At 41.5% G+C, this 17855-nt stretch overlaps 1 protein-coding gene across 2 annotated transcripts; it reads left to right on the top strand.

The window, feature by feature from the left end:
• The first annotated feature begins 7325 nt into the window (after positions 1 to 7325).
• Positions 7326 to 15156, top strand: LOC104293822 (ubiquitin-conjugating enzyme E2 variant 1). Of its 2 annotated transcripts, none has more exons than XM_009893351.1 (4): positions 7326 to 7353; positions 9229 to 9377; positions 12792 to 12917; positions 13308 to 15156. In XM_009893351.1, the coding sequence occupies exons 1-4, from the start codon at positions 7326 to 7328 to the stop codon at positions 13452 to 13454; spliced, it is 450 nt and encodes a 149-aa protein (XP_009891653.1). In that variant the 3' UTR covers positions 13455 to 15156. The 2 variants fall into 2 exon arrangements, with proteins under 2 accessions (XP_009891653.1, XP_009891654.1); XM_009893352.1 differs by lacking the exon at positions 7326 to 7353 and adding an exon at positions 8109 to 8124.
• Positions 15157 to 17855: the final 2699 nt, after the last annotated feature.

Here is a 17855-nt window from a genome sequence, read left to right as displayed (position 1 = left end):
GTAATACTTGTTTTCAGATTGCTTCCTTTGAAGTTTAAATATGAGATCACCAGAAGACTGCTCTTGAAAATGCAACGAAAATATTTTTGAATTCTTTTTTTCTGGATAGGTCTGTTATCGATGCCTACTTTTAAGAATGACCATCACAATGCTGATAATTCATGATAGTTGAGTTTTTAAGACCACATTTAAAATGCACTGGATGGTGTCCTGAGAATTATGTTTTACAGATCTGTGTTTGAACATACATAGTTGTGAGGTGTTGGAACACCTGATTAAAATACATAAAAAACGTAGTGGGGCCTTCTTATGTCGCATTATTCTGGCTACCATACTTTCTTAATAATCCTTTCAAGCTGCTGACTTTTCATTTTGTATTTGACTGGAAGAACAAGGCAAATATTTTTCTTTTTAAGCCAGTGCAGCTTCATGAATTAATTGTCTGGGTGGTCATGGAGGGGTATGTGTGGAAAGGGACTTGGACTGCGGTGACAAAGTCTAAAGCTAGTCCTACTGCACAGCTTTCCTTTTGCAGTGAACAGTCTTTATGATAAGCTGTTGTTGACCATCATCTGCTAGCCACATTGTGTCTGTTGGATTGCTTCCTATTATTTCATGGATTTCTGAAAGCTGTCTCGTGTCTTCAGCGCTGGAAGCGTGAAGCAATATGCAGCCAGGTAGATATGAGTAGGGGCCTCAGTTTCTTGTGTCTACAGTGTGGGCATCTGACTGGCACTGCACTTCAGCTACGTGTAAGATCCTGCGTGCTTAACTGCTTCTGGGGAAAACAAAAGAAGAAAATCAGTGTGTTGCTTATAAACATGTATTTCAGTAACACTGAACTTTTGCAGTAAACCTTGAATTCCGTATGGGAGAACCTTCAGGTACAGACCAGTAACTTGCATTGATGGGAGCCTTGGAGCTTTGTCCAGCTGTAAATCATAGGCTGCCCTACCAGCAGTGGTCTGCGTTTTCTTGTTGCGTTAGTCAAGGATGGAGATTGTCCTCTTCTGATAAAGAGAGCAACATAGTGTCCATTTACTGACAGTGGTGGTGGCACTGCAATGCAGTTTGTGTGGTTCCTTCTTGGCACTGCACTGAAGGCATTGCCTAGCATGTACAAATAGAGCTTGGAAGTGACACCTTGTTCTCCAGTGCTGATTGCTTTGGGCTTAGTAGTATCTTTACTCATAGGTAAAACAGGTTTTGCTAATTCTTGGTTCATGGAATCTCAATTTATTCATATTTGTTTATAAAACACTCAAATATGTTTGGTAGCTTAAGTTTATAGTTGTTCAGCAAAGGAGCTTAAACAGAGGTTGAGGATGAAAAATACTGAGTCTTTCTTTAAAAGCAGCTACTGACCCAGAGGAAGAAATGGTAGCAAGTGTCCCTGTAACTTAGAAAAGTCATAGGGCTGATCCTGGGATTTAGACAGGTAAGCCTTATGTTTGCATCTAATAAACAGGTAGAAATAAATAACGGTGGGCGGGGGGGAAGCCCTTACCTGGAAGAAATGTTATGATGCAAGGTCCACCAGTATCACTTCTGTAGAGAAGTAGTTGATGTTGCTGATAATGTGGGTTTCCCACACAGACAATTAATATATGAATAAAATGAAAGGGTTGACTCTAATATGGTTCTTCAGAGGAGACTACAAACACGCAAACTGTAAGTGCGTGTCAGTCCATCCTTCAGACTGAAATGTCACGCAGGAACGCTCAGCTGGCTCAGGTACCAGAGGTGATGTAGCCGAGACATCAAGGGTTGCTCAGAGGCTCACGTACTCCATGGCCCCACAGGAAAGCTCAGCTGCGTGGAGTTTGTGTTGCAGTTAGGTTACAGGAGTTTGCTCCAGGTCACTGTCCTGCAGAGTCCAGTATTGTAATGGGTCAAAACATGTTGGCCTATGGAATCCTGTTTTTCTGACTTTCATCCTGGGAAAAGTTTAACAACCTTATTTAACCCACTTTTCTCTCGTAGGTCTAGGGGGTCTGTTGCAGGGCTGTGGTAGACACTGCATTTACCAACAGCCTGAAGAACTGAGCAGTAAGATGATTTGCTCAGATTTAAGCTATTCAAAGTCAGGAATGTGAAGAACTCCAGAAGGACAGTTCATTAGGTGAACAGGCATGATAGTACTGATACATGTGGCTTAATATTGCTAACAGAGAGAATAGCACAGATCGGTTTTAGTACAGTATATTAAAAGGATATATTTGTAATTGTTGTGGGACCCATAACATCACAGTAAACTCAAAGTTATGCCTGTGAAAAGCAAATGAGACATTGCAACGCAGAGGGAACTGTGTGCTGAAGGGTATAGAAGGTGTACCCTGCCTTTGCAAATGGACCGTGATGTCTCCTTTGGAGTGCACTGCATACAATAGTCATTGTTATCTCAAAATAAATAATGCCAGCCACCAAGTACTTTCTAAGTCTGTAAGTAAAATATTCAAGGGTAGGAAAAAAGTAATTGAAGAGAAACTGGGAAGATAAATTATGCCTTCTGAAATAAGATGGACTATAAAAGCACACAAAATAGCAGGTGTTTAAAGATTGCCGAGCTTCTTTGAGTATTTTAATGGAAGGATGCAGTACATTAAATAAAAAGGTAAATAGTTCAAAACTCTTACAAGAAGATACTCAGTTGAATCTTTTCATGTCTAATGATATAAATTACATAATATATTTGAAAAATGCCATTCTGGCTGAGAACTTACAATGATTCATTAGAGTATTAAATATCATAAGCGGGTAAGAATCATAGAAGATGTAACACTGACAAATTTTGTGAGGTGTGTGAAGGCTGGGATTTTCAGGTTGTAAGGGTGTTTTTTACCTATTGCAAGTCAAGATGAAACTACTCTGATTCCACCTACTGATTAGTTTGTGCACTTCCCTCCCAAGTCTGACCTGGGCCTGGCCCAGAAGCAAAGTCCGGGGCGGCGTGCATCCTGCCTCTGCCTCTGCCGCTCCCCGCCTCTGCTTGTCAGCTCTGGTCTTAAACTGCAGTCCCATACGGAACAGGTAACTTTGCCTCAGTCTGTCGGTGTGGCGTCTTGCTCTTCAAAGCTTGTCTTAAAATAAATGAACCTACTTGTGCATTCACATTTGGTGGATGGTGTGAATTTAAGAAAACCTAGCGATACTTTGTGGGTAGAAGAGGCAGCTGGAGGAGAGCGCTCAGCTCTTGGTCAGTAACAACCATTTCTTTTCACAATGCGAAGAGGAAACGGTGGGTTTTTCCCTGGTGAGACTTAGTGTAAAAATTTTGTCCAGGACAGTAGTTCGGGGTGACTTATTTTCCAGAGTAACTTCTAGCTGAGCTGGTAATGTTTTGCTTTTCAGCTTCGATACAGGCTATTGTATCAGCTGCGATTTTAACTCTTCTGCTGCTGGAAAGCTTTATTTGGCTTCAGACCTCAATGATACTGCCAGTCTGCCTCAAACAAATGTTTTAAAGTGATCTCTTTCCAAGTAATGTGCTTAAAATATTGAAAGAACCAGCACTCTAGCTTACACACAACAGAAAACACTTCAGATTGGTTCAAGTGCTCAGGAAGTTATTTTGGATCTGCAAAATAACTCAGTACCTGTCTGCGTTATCAGAGTGGAAATCATCACTATAAAGATGATGCAAGAAATCTAAAGTTCCCATCTCCTAAAAGTTTTTGTGACAGTTACCGAAAGCCTTTTATTCAGTTTTAAATATTCCATCACTTCTGAAACCATTGTGACAAAGGATGATTTATTTATTTTTTTACAATGTCAGTCCTGCAAGGGTAAGATATCAAATTTTCAATAGTTGCAATCTCTGCAGAGAGATGAGAAGTGTATTGGAAAAGATGTAATTAAGGCTAAACATCAAATACACAAGAACAAGCAACAGGAGCTTTTACATATTTAAGCAGCAGAGGTGTTTAAAGCTGTTAGATTTCAGTTGAGTTTCTGTATATCAGGAACTAGTACAGAAAGCAGAGTTAAAATTGGCCTGAAAGACCAGTTTGATAAGTTGCCTGTTATCGGTGAAGATGTCAAGAAACCTTCAGCAAAAGGACGGTTCCTCTTTTTAGAGCCCCTAGCGAGTGAAGCGAGTTTTGTGTGCCTTGATGAGGTGTCCTATGTGGTATATTTATACTTCAATTCTGAAAAGAAATGCTTGTAATTTTATTTCAGTTTAGAAAGGAAAGAGAAATCTATTCTTAAAGTTTTTGTGAGAGGTGTGTATTTTGTTCTACTGACACCGATGAAAAAGATTCAAGAAGAGGATCTACTCTCAAAGGGATATTGTCCACCTTATTTCACTGGTTTCACTGTGCTGTTTTCAGCTTGATAAGGTTTCTGAATTTGGAATTGCTCCCACTATGTAACTGGGGAAAATTAAAATATTAAAAAGTATACTCTGTCAGAAAGTTTTTAACAAGTTAAAAACATACTGTGTACTTCATGTGAATGTAAATTTCAGATGAGAAAAGTCTCAGACTAGTAAGATCACTCTTAAAACTAGTGTAAGACACACTCAGTTGTATATCTGTGTATCTTCAGTGGTGCTGTGATATGAAGTAAATCTGAGAGTGCTTTAGAGTCTTTAAAAGCCCAAGTTGGCGTTTAACTGTCTTCCAGGAAAAATTCTTTCCTAGTGCGGAACTTTCCTTAGCGAGATTCTGACCAGACACTGTCAAACTCCCTTTGTCCTCCTTTCAGCCTGCTGTCTGCCAGTCTTGCAACTCACTGCTTAGAAACCAGCTGGGTTGTGAGGTGCCGTGGTATCAAAGGCTCACCAGTACCAGTCTACCTGGCAGCTCTGGTATTAACTGGAATGTTTGACAAGGAAAACAGAAGGTCCTGATTCCGTTTGAAGGCTGAAGAGGATTTCACCCCAAACCTAGCAGCTTCCTAACTGTGACTTTAAACTCTGTAAAGGATACATCCTGACTTTCTGGAAAACTCAGTCTGTAGTTTAGTTTTATTCTCTAGTGTGCCATAAAATATTTCATAAACTTTTTGTAACTGGTGAACTAGTGCCCAGGGTTGAGACTTCACAAATGCATATTTACTAAAAACTGTGCAAACCTGTGTCATTGGAGATCTTACCGTGTCAGTACAGCTATAATTTACCTTTCATAGGTTTGCTGTTGTGATTAGTAATACGTATCTCCTTTTGCTCTGAAATATTTTTTCAGTTCCATTTCTGGGAGTATTTCTGTGCGGTCAGGTAAGCTGCAAGTGAACAATTATGTAGGTATTACTGTATTTTGCTGTCAAACGAAGCTGCTATTTGGGAGTCTTCCTGAGCCATAGCAAAGGCTAAATAAAAATGCGTAACTGCAAGTACTGTCAACAACCTGATTACTTTTTAATTGCCTCATACTTTATTTAGGTTTTCTTGTGTTAAATGAAGGACTCTTAGAAAAACAGGTTTGTTTGGTTACTGCCTTGAAAGTCTACACTGGAAAGATTACGCAAGGTATTTATTGGGGGGTGTGAGGACGACATGCGTTGACTCACGGTTGTGTCAGCCGGCACAGGACATCTCCCAGCTCTGAATCGGCCGTGGTTTAGCCGTGGAAGTTACTTGGCAAATGCCTTGTATGCCTAGAACAGATCAGATCGCTTTCTAGGAATCTTGGTGGACAGCAAACATGAAGATGATATGTTTGCGTGTGACCACAAGTGATAAAGCTTGTGTGGTTTCTGAGGTTTGGGTCCCAGCAGCATGTGGTAGCTGACCATGAGTGCTCCAGGCCATTGCAAATGAAGAGGAGATGGGGTTGCCTTAATGGCTTCATGCATCTTTCCAGGCTGACCAGAAGGGTGAATCTGGTCTTTTATTCTGCCTTGCTTAAGGGCAGGTTATTTAGAAATTATTTAAAAACATTTATGATCATATGGCCATAGTCTTGTATATGTACACGTGTGTTTTTCTTCCTGTTGAATCTCCTGAGATCGTGTCAGGGAGGGAGCTGAATTACCATCTTTGATGTGACTCTGAACTTCTGTTGTGTAGTGGCTGAGGTGCTGGTCTTCCATGTTAACACCTCTGAGCTTTAGCACAGGGATAAAACATTTTTAGAAGGCATCGATGGTGTTGGACAGGGAGATTGGTTGTGAAGTGACCACCATCTCCCACAATTGTTTTATTTTCTGTGAAGTGCGTAAAAACTCAAATATACATAATTCACTTTTCCCACCTCCCTTTGCCACTGGTGCTCCTATAGTCCTCATAAGTGAGCAGATGCTATGGAATTAATCTTTTATGTTAACTTTTTCCATGTGATAGGAGCCAGTGCACGATGTGAGTAGCTAGCTCTCTGTAGATCTCAGACTTGTCAGAGAACTCTAAAATCCTGTGTGACTCTTTTATGGCTGTGATTCATGCTGAATCAGAGCAGCTGTATCTTGGGAGAGCTCAGAAATACTCTCTTCCTGTGAGGTTGCAAAGCCAAGCCCAGCTCTGGTTAGCAGATGTCAGAATTAAGGCTGCCTTTCAGCCTTGGTCAAATATGTGTGTGATGACGTAATTTTTAATTATGTGATCACATAGTTTTCTTCACACAGGGTTCCAGCCTCACTTGGTGAACAGGGTGCATGATGCTCAGAGGAAGGGTAGGCAGGCAATATTTCTGGTTTCCTTCTTTAGTGTGTGGCCTGTGTCTGCTTACCATAAATCTGATTCCTCCTACGTTACTTGTTTTGGTCTAAGTAAGTACCAGTAACTTATCTTTACACCACTGATAAATATGAAGTGGCATTATCAAGTGCTGGAGTACAGAGACTGAGATGATACTTGTTAAGTATAGTGATGTTGTGGTCCAGAAGAGAGGGTATTTTTTGGCAACACGACACGTTTGAGGCAGATCTTCCGCTGCTTCTGTGAGCGGGGAGAGGCTCAGGTTGGGTTTCTAATAATAGCCACCGATGGTTTCCTTTGCAGCGTCACCTGCGTTGTCAAAGAGCTGCTGTGTCAGACCGAAGGGTGGAGTTCACCCTCCAGAAGGACCTTTTGTTTGTCTTTTGTTTGTCCTTCTTCCCTGGCCGTTTCTTTCCCAGCCGCCAGCAGGCAGGGTTGAAGCCCAGACAGCAGCTTCAGGCGTCGCACAGCCGTGAGTCATTCCCCATCACCAGCTCTCCCCTGCATCCGCTGCAGCAAAAATTGTGAAATAGGTAGTGTGTGTAAGTAAAGGTGGCGCCTTGTCCTTCAACTTGTATTTCATCTGTTTCTCTTGTCCACCAGCTCTCTTATCCCCTGTGTTGGAGCTAGACTGCTCCCTTCTCTGCCTCCCCTAATGACGGCATGGAGAGCACTGGGAATGTAATTAAAAATGATGTGGCTAATCTGTCGCGATTCAGGTATGAACTGCATACTTGAACCTTCATATGCCCGAGGTACACAAGATACATACTGCTTACTTTTAAGATTTACCAGGAGGGGAAATGCTGGAGTTTTTTGTGCAGGGGAAGTGACAGCGGTCCCCAGGAGGTCCTGTTAACCACTGAGGGTTTGGGGCTCGGTTAATCTTATGGTGATGGCTTCACCAGCCCCAACTGACTCATTTCCTTTCGCAGCCAAAGGTTTGTGTTACTCAGCAGCCATGGTAACAGTGCAGTCTCCCTGGGAGGTAAAGATGTAGATTTGCCATGGAGTTGCAGTTGAGTCTCGCTCGACAGCCCCCGTGCGTGCGGTCTGGTATAGCCAAGCGCAGGTCTGGTGTCTTCTGATGCCACTTTCTGATCCTGGGTTTCTCTTCATGCTGTTGCTACAGCTGTGTTCCTGAGTCCTGTTTCCCCAGAATATTCTTGAGCGTGATTATGTTAGGTGTGTACCAAACTGGCCAACAAACCAATTCCTTTAGTAATTTGCTTTTTTGGTTTCTTTTATGCTTGCTTTGTAGTGAATTAAATTTGGGCAACTGATTCCTCAGCGAAATCATCACTGACATTTAGTTTCTTTAGGTGATTAATATATTTAAAAGGGATTTGAGAGTTACCCAGAGTTAATAAATTTTAAGCACCGCTACATTTCACAAAGCCTTAGATCCTCTGTATTTTCCACATTTCCAAGTGGCTAGAGATGGTTTTCCAAGCCCTTACTCAATCCTTTCCGGATGTCCTCCACGTGCGGTGCCCTGGGCATGCCGGAAGCGCTGGCTTCTGACTGAGAAGTCTGCTGGGTTCACTTCATACACTGAAAGGCTGATTTCCCATTCCCTTTCTGCTGTAATAAATAAGTGACAGTGAAGAAGGGGATTAATTATGATTTTCTGTTATTACGTGCTGGTGGATAATTAACTTTGTACTACTGGGGGGAAGAACCTTCCAGACTGCAAATCCAACCTTTTTGTATGTCAGATGAAAATAACGTTGTTAAATATATCCTGGCAATAATTTTGTTGCTGCGGGAGACATGCTTCATACAGGTACCTTGAAGGAGAAGCAGTAACCTAGAGTGCATTTACATTTTGTGGTGGCTGAGGTAGGGCTACCTTGAAGAAGAATGAGAAATTAAGTCCCCTGTGGCCTGGGTTCAAGATCCGCCTTCACCATGGACTTAGTGTGTGACCTTGGATGCGTTACCTAAGCTGTCTGTGCTGTTGTTTTCCATTAACGTAACGGGGCTAAGAAAATTTTGCTATTTTGCTGTGTGTTTCGAGGATAAATGTGCCAGCAATTAAGAAGTGCTGAAATTCCTTGGTGGTAGAGGTCATAAGTACAAAGGATGCTATTGCTGCGGACAAAGCCCACTTAAATTAACTTCAGATTAACCTACTAATGTTATGAAAGAGTTGTATTTGCTTTGAATGGTATTTTTAAAAGCTCTGAGTGAGTTGAGTGATGTCAAGCCTCTCATGGTGTCATTTTGTAGAAGCTTCTAAATTTTTATACTATAAATCATATAGACAAGTGCTAATTAGAGTTCCATAATACCCTGTGTATCTCTGAATGGACAGAGATTTCCTTTTGTTTTACTGCCTGCCCTGATATCTGGCCTGTCAGCCTTCTAGCATGTTTAATTGTGGGTACCTTGGTTTTGCTTTAAGAATATCTTCTAATATTGGGGATATCTTCTTCATAGTGTTGAAATATTGTAATTCAAAAAATAGTGGTATTTTTATGTTTTTACCCCAAATATTTTCTGTAGAATGACCAAAAGTATCAGTGAAATTACTCTAGCTTTATTTATTTACTAGGTTGCTCAACCCAAAATATTTTTCTGATTATTTTCAGGAGTAAAAGTTCCTCGTAATTTTCGTCTGTTGGAAGAACTTGAAGAAGGTCAGAAAGGAGTAGGTGATGGAACAGTTAGCTGGGGCCTTGAAGATGATGAAGATATGACACTTACAAGATGGACAGGAATGATTATTGGGCCTCCAAGAGTATGTATCCACTTAAATATTAAAATAGTACTGTTAATTTCTTTTTCATCCCCCTTTTCTTCTCTTAATCTAACCAATGAAGTAGAAAACAGAACAAAATTGAGTGAAAAAACACTTTAGCCAGTGATTATGTTGAAGGTTCAAGTTCCATATAATAATGCATTTCATGTATCTATATGTCTGTTTGCTTATGATTTGGAATTTTTAGTGCCTGTATCTGGTTAGTTCTGTTAAATGTCTGCTTTATATTTACAGATTCATTAAGACATAACTTTTGAGATTCCAGGATTCTAGTATCCTGTACTCTTGAATACAGCAAGGTTTAAAATCCTTCGGCTAGTGAGATTACATATGGAGCTAATGTAGGTAAAACGTGGATGTTTTGTTCAGTACTGCTAGTCTTTCTGCTGTTTCTTGTTGAGTTTTTGGGTTTGTTTTTATCGCAGCAGTACTGACTTGCTCTTGTAGAGTTTCAGCTAACTCAAGAAACTCAAATTTTAATGAGTTCAGTTTCTTTTCTGAATGTTCTCTCCCAGAGTAGCTTCTTACAATGCTACTAGTCTTTGTGGTAATGTTGTTGTGTTCTCTCTCTCTTCCCCTCTCATCCCCAGACCCTGCTAAACTGTGGGTCTCTACTCTCTGGTAGTGAACTTAATTGTACATTGTATGTATGCATGAATTCCAAAACCAAAACTTGTCCATTGTCTCCAGTTTCACCGTGCATCACTGTTCTGTTTCCTTATTATCCTTACCATGAAGTGCAATAACTGATTCCCCATCCTGCATTAGTAGATGTTATCTTCTGTATCTGGCCTCAGTATCACTTCTCAGTAATTCCAGTTTCTCCATCTGTTATATGGAAACCTTTACAGACCTTTAACCGTGCCACTGCCCTGTGTGTTTCCGTTTGTCGGTTGCTTTTTCTGACACAGGATGAGGTTGTACAAGAATTTATGTTATAATGGCATTACACATGAGGTACTTTCTGTCTCATCCAGAAGTGTTATTTACTTTTTGTCTGCCATTGTTAACATCTCCCATTCGTGATCGTTTCATTAATTTATGGTATGCCCAAATAATTTTCTAGAACACCATTTAATTTTAGAACATTAGGAGAGCATTAATGAACCTGTATTAAGACTGTGAAGAAAGCTTACAGTGTGCATTCACTTTATGGAGAATTTAAGCCATCTTGAAATCTAATTTAGGAAATTAAATAGAAACTGAAATGTGCAAACAGGGATATGCTGACTTGTCAGCAGTGATAGAAATTTGTAGTTCGTGTCATTCTGCTAATCAAGCCTAGAGGGCTATCACAGAAGGTGATTCAGCTGTGCCTCTTTTGTCTTTCTGACACACTTATGAATATAGATTTTTTTCCAAAAGTGTCTTGAGTTCTTTTGAGCTTATTGCTTGAAAGCAACAGGCTGTATTGAGAGAGATTTTGGGAGCTTTCAGTCATACTTGTTTGCCAAGTGGCTGTCCTGCTTTTAGCACTGTTCATACTCAGTTATTTTATTACCATTTTTTTTCTTAATAGGATGTGGGATTACTGGCTCTGGAAAAAAAAATTTAAATCTTGTTTCCTTCCGGATGGAAAGCAGTCATGCTTGTAGCAGGTGGAAGAACCTTTCACTGGGCATCCCGGAGGGAAAAATGAACCATGGTGTAGAGTTAGATGCGTGCTGCTGCTCTGCGTGTCCCTGCTACCATACATGGAAGCATGCTTCTCCTTCCCAGACTTTGTGCGGATAGTTTCACAGCCAGTGATTCATCTTGTTTATACAAGCTATTTAAAAACAGTGGCACTGTCAAAGCTTCAGCTTTATCTGCACATAAATTATATGGCTAGAGACATGCAAACGGTCAAGGCTGTCCATTCAGTAGTCTTTATGTGGTCCAGTTATTTGCAAAGACCCTAAAAACCTGCACGAACCCATGAGCTGTTAATTGCTCTGTGCACAAGGCATGCGCAGGGACTCAGTCAGGAGACCTGGGCAGTCCGAGCAGAGCTGACAGTTTTCTTCCCCAAAACTTTGTGACAGCATTCAGTTTGTCACCACCCTGGCTGGACATCTGAAAGGCTGCCTGGCCGAGGTGCTGGAGGAGTGACCGCGAGGTACCACTGCCAGCCAGCGCTGGCCAGGTGCTGGTGCCGCTGCGGGTGGCTGCAGGCTGGTTTAAAGCCACTTCCTTTGCACAGATGAGAAGCAGCTGCATCAGGAAGTCAGTTCTTATATTTTTGGTAGTTGTTTGCATCAAAACGCTTATTAATATTAAGGGAAATATTAAGATGTTCAGGGGCATAACAGGCCCTTGAAAGGGATCTCATGGAGTTTTAGATGGAGAAGTTTTTGTATGTTGGGCACCTGTTCTTAAGATCCTAGTGGAGCCGTGGTGCTCTGCTGCCATGGTGAGCAGGAGCTGCTGACTGCTTCTGGGTTTCTGTGCTCACACGTTTTCTGGATTTTTGCTCATAGTCACTGCCTTGTGAGTTTAATGTTCACTGCAGTGTTGAAAGTGCAGGAAATTGTGTCAGAAGCTCTAAATCTGGAGAGATTGTCTGTCTGAACTTCCCCCTGATGATCCTGTCCCTCTTGTATACTTCTGCTGGCTGCCTGCGTTGCCCAGCTCAGCTAGAGCTCTGTGCCAGGCTGAACCAGATCAGCACATCAAAAATAGTTACTCTCAGGATGCAGAATAACATTAACTGTTGTTTCTTTTAATTAGTTTTAAATATTGAAGAATCAGTGCAGCCTTGTTACATTTGTCTCTATTCTATAGGCGCTGAGTGGTTAGTTAAAAATTGATGATCCGGGATTTCTGTCTATTAGCTGTTAAGTACAACAGTGTTACTGCTGTGGAGACAAAGTGATAATGCTGTTTGGGATCAGGATGTACTTTACAAGGTGCTGAATCCTGGAGCGTTCCCCTTTCTGAGAACTGGCACGTTGGTTTATGACCAAAGAATATTTTTCAAGTGCAGTTCTAGGACAGGCTGACTTTAGATAGTTGCCTAAACTAAAGCTGTGGCTTCAGTTTCAAGGTAGTGTATCTGATTAGTAAACTGATAAAAACAAAGCTGCTTTATAAGGATTGGTTGAAAAGTAGGTATCTGAGCTATATGATGATTAAAAAAAAATCCTTTCGGTTGGTGAATGGGAAGTAATGCTCGTTTCATTCCTTGTATGAAAATGTGATGCTTAAAAGACCAGTAGAATTTATTACCCTGAAGAGGTAACATTTGATACTCTGCATATTATAAAATGAACCCAAAACAGAGGTAGCCAACATAGTATGTAAGTGGCTACTCTTATGTTTAGTAGTTTGCACGTCCCTAAAGTAACCACTGTTTTAACCAAATGCTTACTGAGCTTCCTGATGTAATTGTTCCTCCTTTTCTTTTCCCCTCAGACAATTTATGAAAACAGAATATACAGCCTTAAAATAGAATGTGGGCCTAAGTATCCAGAAGCACCTCCATTTGTAAGATTTGTAACAAAAATTAATATGAATGGAGTAAATAGTTCTAATGGAGTGGTAAGTTTTTAGTTTTTATTCATTTTAATGTGCTTTTCATGTGCAGCTTCAAATTAATGCTGTGTTTATACTTGCAACTTGCTTAACTACTTATTGCTTACTGGTGCCATTTTTCTTGAGTATAAGGAAAGGGGGTAGAAGGGAAGTATACAAGCCAAGTATGTTCTGAAATCAGAATGTGGAATTTACTTTTCCTGCCCTTCCGCAACTCACAAATAGTTGCATCGTGTGGGGATTTATTATGCTTTTAGGAAACCGCTTGCTTGCTTTTGCTTTCTTTGGTTTCTCCCACTCAGATTCCTTATAGGATCTTTAGTTGGAGGGTGTGGGAGGGAGTTAATGTATCAAATGTCTCGACTCTGACAGGAATGGTGTTTTTGTCTATTTTAGGTGGACCCCAGAGCCATATCAGTCCTAGCAAAATGGCAGAATTCTTATAGTATCAAAGTTGTTCTGCAAGAGCTTCGGCGTCTAATGATGTCTAAAGAAAATATGAAACTTCCTCAACCACCTGAAGGACAATGTTACAGCAATTAATTAAAAAAACAAAAACAAAAAACCATGCCCCCCTTATTCAATTTAAGCTGTCTTCATTTTCCACAGTAGTAAATTTTCTAGATGCATCTTGTAGACCTCAAAATACTGGAAAGGAAGTTCCCATTCAAAGGAAGTTTTTCTTGAGATACTGTAAATGATACTAATTTTTTTTTCATTTGAAATATAAGTTGTGCTATAACAAATAATCCTGTCGTGTAACCACTGTCCACATAGCTGAACTTCTGGTATCAGGAAAAGTCTATTTAAATTTATTACTGTCAAGACCAGTGTGGCACATCTAACTTAACTGTGAAAGCATACATCCCACAATCACCTTGCTGTGTGTCTGGCCTGGGTTGTTTTTTTTTTTTTTCTTTTTCTGTCTTTTGCAATAGAGTCGAAGCTCAGGGCTATTTATTAGAGTAGACACAAAGGTTTTCGCTTCCAGTACTACACTGGGCTTTATGGACTACTAATGGGGATGTGTGCTAACCTCAGTCATCCCTCCCTTTGTGCTATCTCTAGTAAAGGCTGAATGTGACTGTGGTCGTTTTTGGTTTTTTATTATTTTCTTTTAATGCCCTGATAATCTGGGGCAAGCTTTCCTTCTTCCCTTTGGCCAAGGCATAGATTGTATTTCTCTTCCTGGTCCCCCTCACCTGTGGCGTGGGCTTTGGGTGAGGGATTCAGGGTTCTTTTAATCTCTTTCCTCTTCCCCTCTTTTTAGTGGGGGTGCTGCTTTCTTTTTGCCCCTCTTTGTGACTCTTCTCACCCCTGGCCAGCAGGGGTAAGTGTTGGGGCAATAACTTGACCGTTTCCCTCCCGCTTATCATTTTGGGTTTGCAACAAATCTAGTCTTCACCAGCCTGAGAAACAAGAGTATCTATTCTGCTCGCAAACTTGGATTTTCCCTGTCCCTCCAGCACTGCTGCCACACCGCCAAGCTGGCCACGGCTGATGTTATTAGATAGGCTTTTGACATGGTGAAAAGAGCAGTAATTTACCAGGATTGCCGAAATCTTCTGCTGCCAAACTTTAATGGGGAAACTCTGCACGTAGAGATTCTGAACACACACTCCAGCTCTAATAGTTGTATTTTGGTGCTTTGGATTGCCCCAAGAATGTTAATGAATGAAATGTTGCACTTAGGTTTGGCCCTTCTAAAGACGTGACAACTACAGACAAATCAAATCAGTGTAGTAGATTTTATTAGAATCCTGTAAGTCTTGGAAGAGAAGTCTCTTCAGTGAAGATTTTGCGGAAGTGGTGCATACGGCAGATTAAGGACCGTAATTGGCTTTGCATCCTGGCAAATCACTGCCTTTTCCGGTTTACTGTTTTGGACCACTAACTGCTGAAATGTGGATGCAAGCTTACATACAACCAACCTAGTGTGTCCTAAGTTTTATGACAAATTCAGTGTTTGTGTAAAAAAAAGAGGAAAAAAAAAAGAAAAAAAAGAAAAAAGTAAAAATAAACACATTTTAAAGCAGCAGCTATCAAGTCAATGAACAATTGATGTTTCCATTAACTCTTTGGAGGAAAATATTAGTTGTAAGGATTTAACATCCTCTGTAATTAAAGTTTAACATAACAGTATTCCATAAGCAGCCTTTTTATTGTATCAGACCATTGCCTGATTTTAATATAATAAAAAGTGTGCATTAATATTAGAAGGCTTTAATTGTATTTATGTTTAGAATTTTGATCCCTTATGGAATTCTTGATTTGTTGGAAGTATCTTCCTACAGATCACGTTTAGCTAAGAGTATGCAAACTGGTGGCGAAAGGCAATTGTCTTTATCCAGCTGCTGCTGCTGTGCCAAGGAAAATCTTTAGTTTTAGTGTAAACCTCAGACTCACGTAGACTTGGCAGTTGGTAACGTTACGTGATGCTAGGGAAATGAATTTCTAGATCCATGTGCTGTCTGAAGGTGCCCTGTCATTGCAGTGACCTTTATGTGCTGTAGTCCTGAGGAAATCAAATCCCCACGCAGTTGCATGTTATGCTGTCTGTCAAGTTCAAGGGGAACTTCACAACGTGAAATTTTACCTGTTTTCTCTCAAATAGTGAAGTGTAAAAAGCTGACCTTCTCTTCAAATCTGGATAAAAATGGGGCAGTGAAATTTTGGCCTTTTCCAAGTGTAAAGTGTCTCCACTTCAGAGGATTGCCGGAAGGTACTCATTGTGCATTCACTTCAGCGTTGTGGTGAAACAAGGTTCTTCCTGGGTTAGGAATGAAAAAGGGAATGACCTTTCGTGAAATATTGTGAAACTTGCTGCTGGCTTCTAGCCTGGAATACTTCTCAATCCTTCGGTAGCTCGGAGGGTATCTGTGAAGACAATGCGACTAATACTTTGTCAAAGTCGTGTGTGTGTGGTTATTTAAAATAGCTTGGTATCTAAAGATGTTAAGTCGGAATCGGAACAATGCTTGATAATTAGAGCGGACTGCTTGATTATCTCTGGTTTTTAGAGCTGTTGTAATAGTGCCCTTGCCCTGTTCAGGAGGATATGGTTGGTGCATGTTTGGGGCCTCCCCCAACCTTCGTACTTCAAGTAACGGTTTTAAAACCTTGAAATTACCTGTTTTGCTTTGCAAGTTGTACAGGTTAGAGCATTCCACCCTGACCTGGGCTGTGCTGCGCCAGGAGCTCTGCTGGCAAGAGCCACGTGTTAAAAACATTTGCCGTAGGAAGTTGGGTGGTGCTTTAAAAAAATAAAAGGGTTCACTGTAAATTTTCTCACAGCGGAGCTGCGCTCTTTGAACACGTCAGTGCCCCACTGCGCTGCTGTTCCACTCTCGGCCAAGTAGGAGCAGTACGGAAAAATAATGCCGTAAGAGTCAGCTGCCATTCAGTCTGCGTGTTGTAGCTTTGTCAGTGATGCGACCTACAGACTACGTAGTGGAAGAGACCAGTCATCCCGCAGCCTGGGTCCTTGTTTATGCCTCAGGAGTGAGGTGGGGAAGCGCAACTGTCTTGCCTGATTTATCCGACCTCTGGCTGTGTAAAGGCAAAGTGTTTAGTGGATCCCTGCTGACCTTCAGTTTATGTCCTGAACCGGTGTCTCTAAAGAAAAAGATATGAAGGGATAATAAATAAAAGAAGTGTATTGGCCATAAAATAAATGCTGTTCCTTGGAGCAGGCGCTGCTGGAGGTGGCTGAAGCAGCGCTCAGGGAGGCGGCTGGTTTGAGCAGGAGCTCGCCATGGGGCTGCCCCTCGCTGGTTCCTGCGGAGGGTCCGCGGGCCATCCTTGTACCAAACCAGCTGGACAATTCCAGTAAAACCCCTCACCTGCTGCTGGTTTCAGTGCGTGCGGAGCGAGCTGCTGACTCGGCGCGCAGCAGGAAGACGGTAGATGGAGCTAGCAAGCTTTGCAACGCGCGGCTCTGAGTAAGGTGCAAATGCTGCTCACTGTCAATGTTATGTCCTCTTGTGGGAACCACTTTTGATATTTATCCTGAATCGATTTCAATTTTAAAAGCCTGTTTATCATGATTTTCTCACTGTACAGGCATTAACTTGCGAGGGAGAAACCCAGCACTGCAGCGAGATTTTAATTGTTTAATAAAGACTAATTGTTTGCTTCTTGCTTTGTTGTAATTAAGCTCTGTGTGTGTGCGTAGGGAGTATATGCTTAAATATGCCTTTTCTGTACTCTTTCAACTTCTTGCAGTGCTTTGGATTTTAAGTTTAAATTTCTTCCGCTATCATTAGAGTAATAATTCTTAAGCCAGCAAGTGTCATCAGCTGCTGTGTGAGGCGCCAGAGCTGCCCGTGGTTCACCCGAGGGCCCTACGGGGACGTGGAGCAGCAGCCGGTGAGGGCAGCCGTGCCCGTCGGTCTTGGGGAAACAGCCTGACCGAGGGACGGGCCGCTCCGAATGCTTTATATTAGCGCTGCTTCAGAGCCGGGACACCGGAGCGCCCTGTGGCACTGCCGGGCAGATGCCAGGTAGAGGAACAGTGTTAAGTTAAGCCGGTTTTACCGAGGGAAGCAAACCCAGCAGAGAGACGCAGTGGGCGGCGCTCTTATTCCTTTGCCGGGTACCAGCCTCTCTAGTGTCTCGCCAGAGTTGCAGGAGCTGTTGGTGGCTTACCTTGCTGTTTGTGGGAGTTGGCCGTTAGGTGTTTGAGGTCAGTGCTTTACCTACAGGACAGTGTTTCCTACATCAAGAAACAGCGCAGCAAATTCAGTATTTTTTTCAAGCTGGCACCGACTTACACTGAAACAAGGGAGTTCCAGTTCTGCACGGACCTGTAAATACGTGTCTGCTTCAAACACTTCCTACCTTGAGCTGAGAGAAGGTGAAGAGAATTTGATAGTGATATTCTTAATATCTATTTTTTTTTGCATATTATTTTATATTTCAGAAGCATTTTCTGATGGCTTAGAG

The sequence above is a fragment of the Charadrius vociferus genome, unplaced genomic scaffold (genome assembly GCF_000708025.1).
Source record: "Charadrius vociferus isolate BGI_N301 unplaced genomic scaffold, ASM70802v2 scaffold259, whole genome shotgun sequence".
Classification (NCBI taxonomy): Eukaryota; Metazoa; Chordata; class Aves; order Charadriiformes; family Charadriidae; genus Charadrius; species Charadrius vociferus.
This window is presented reverse-complemented; position numbering and strand designations above follow the sequence as displayed.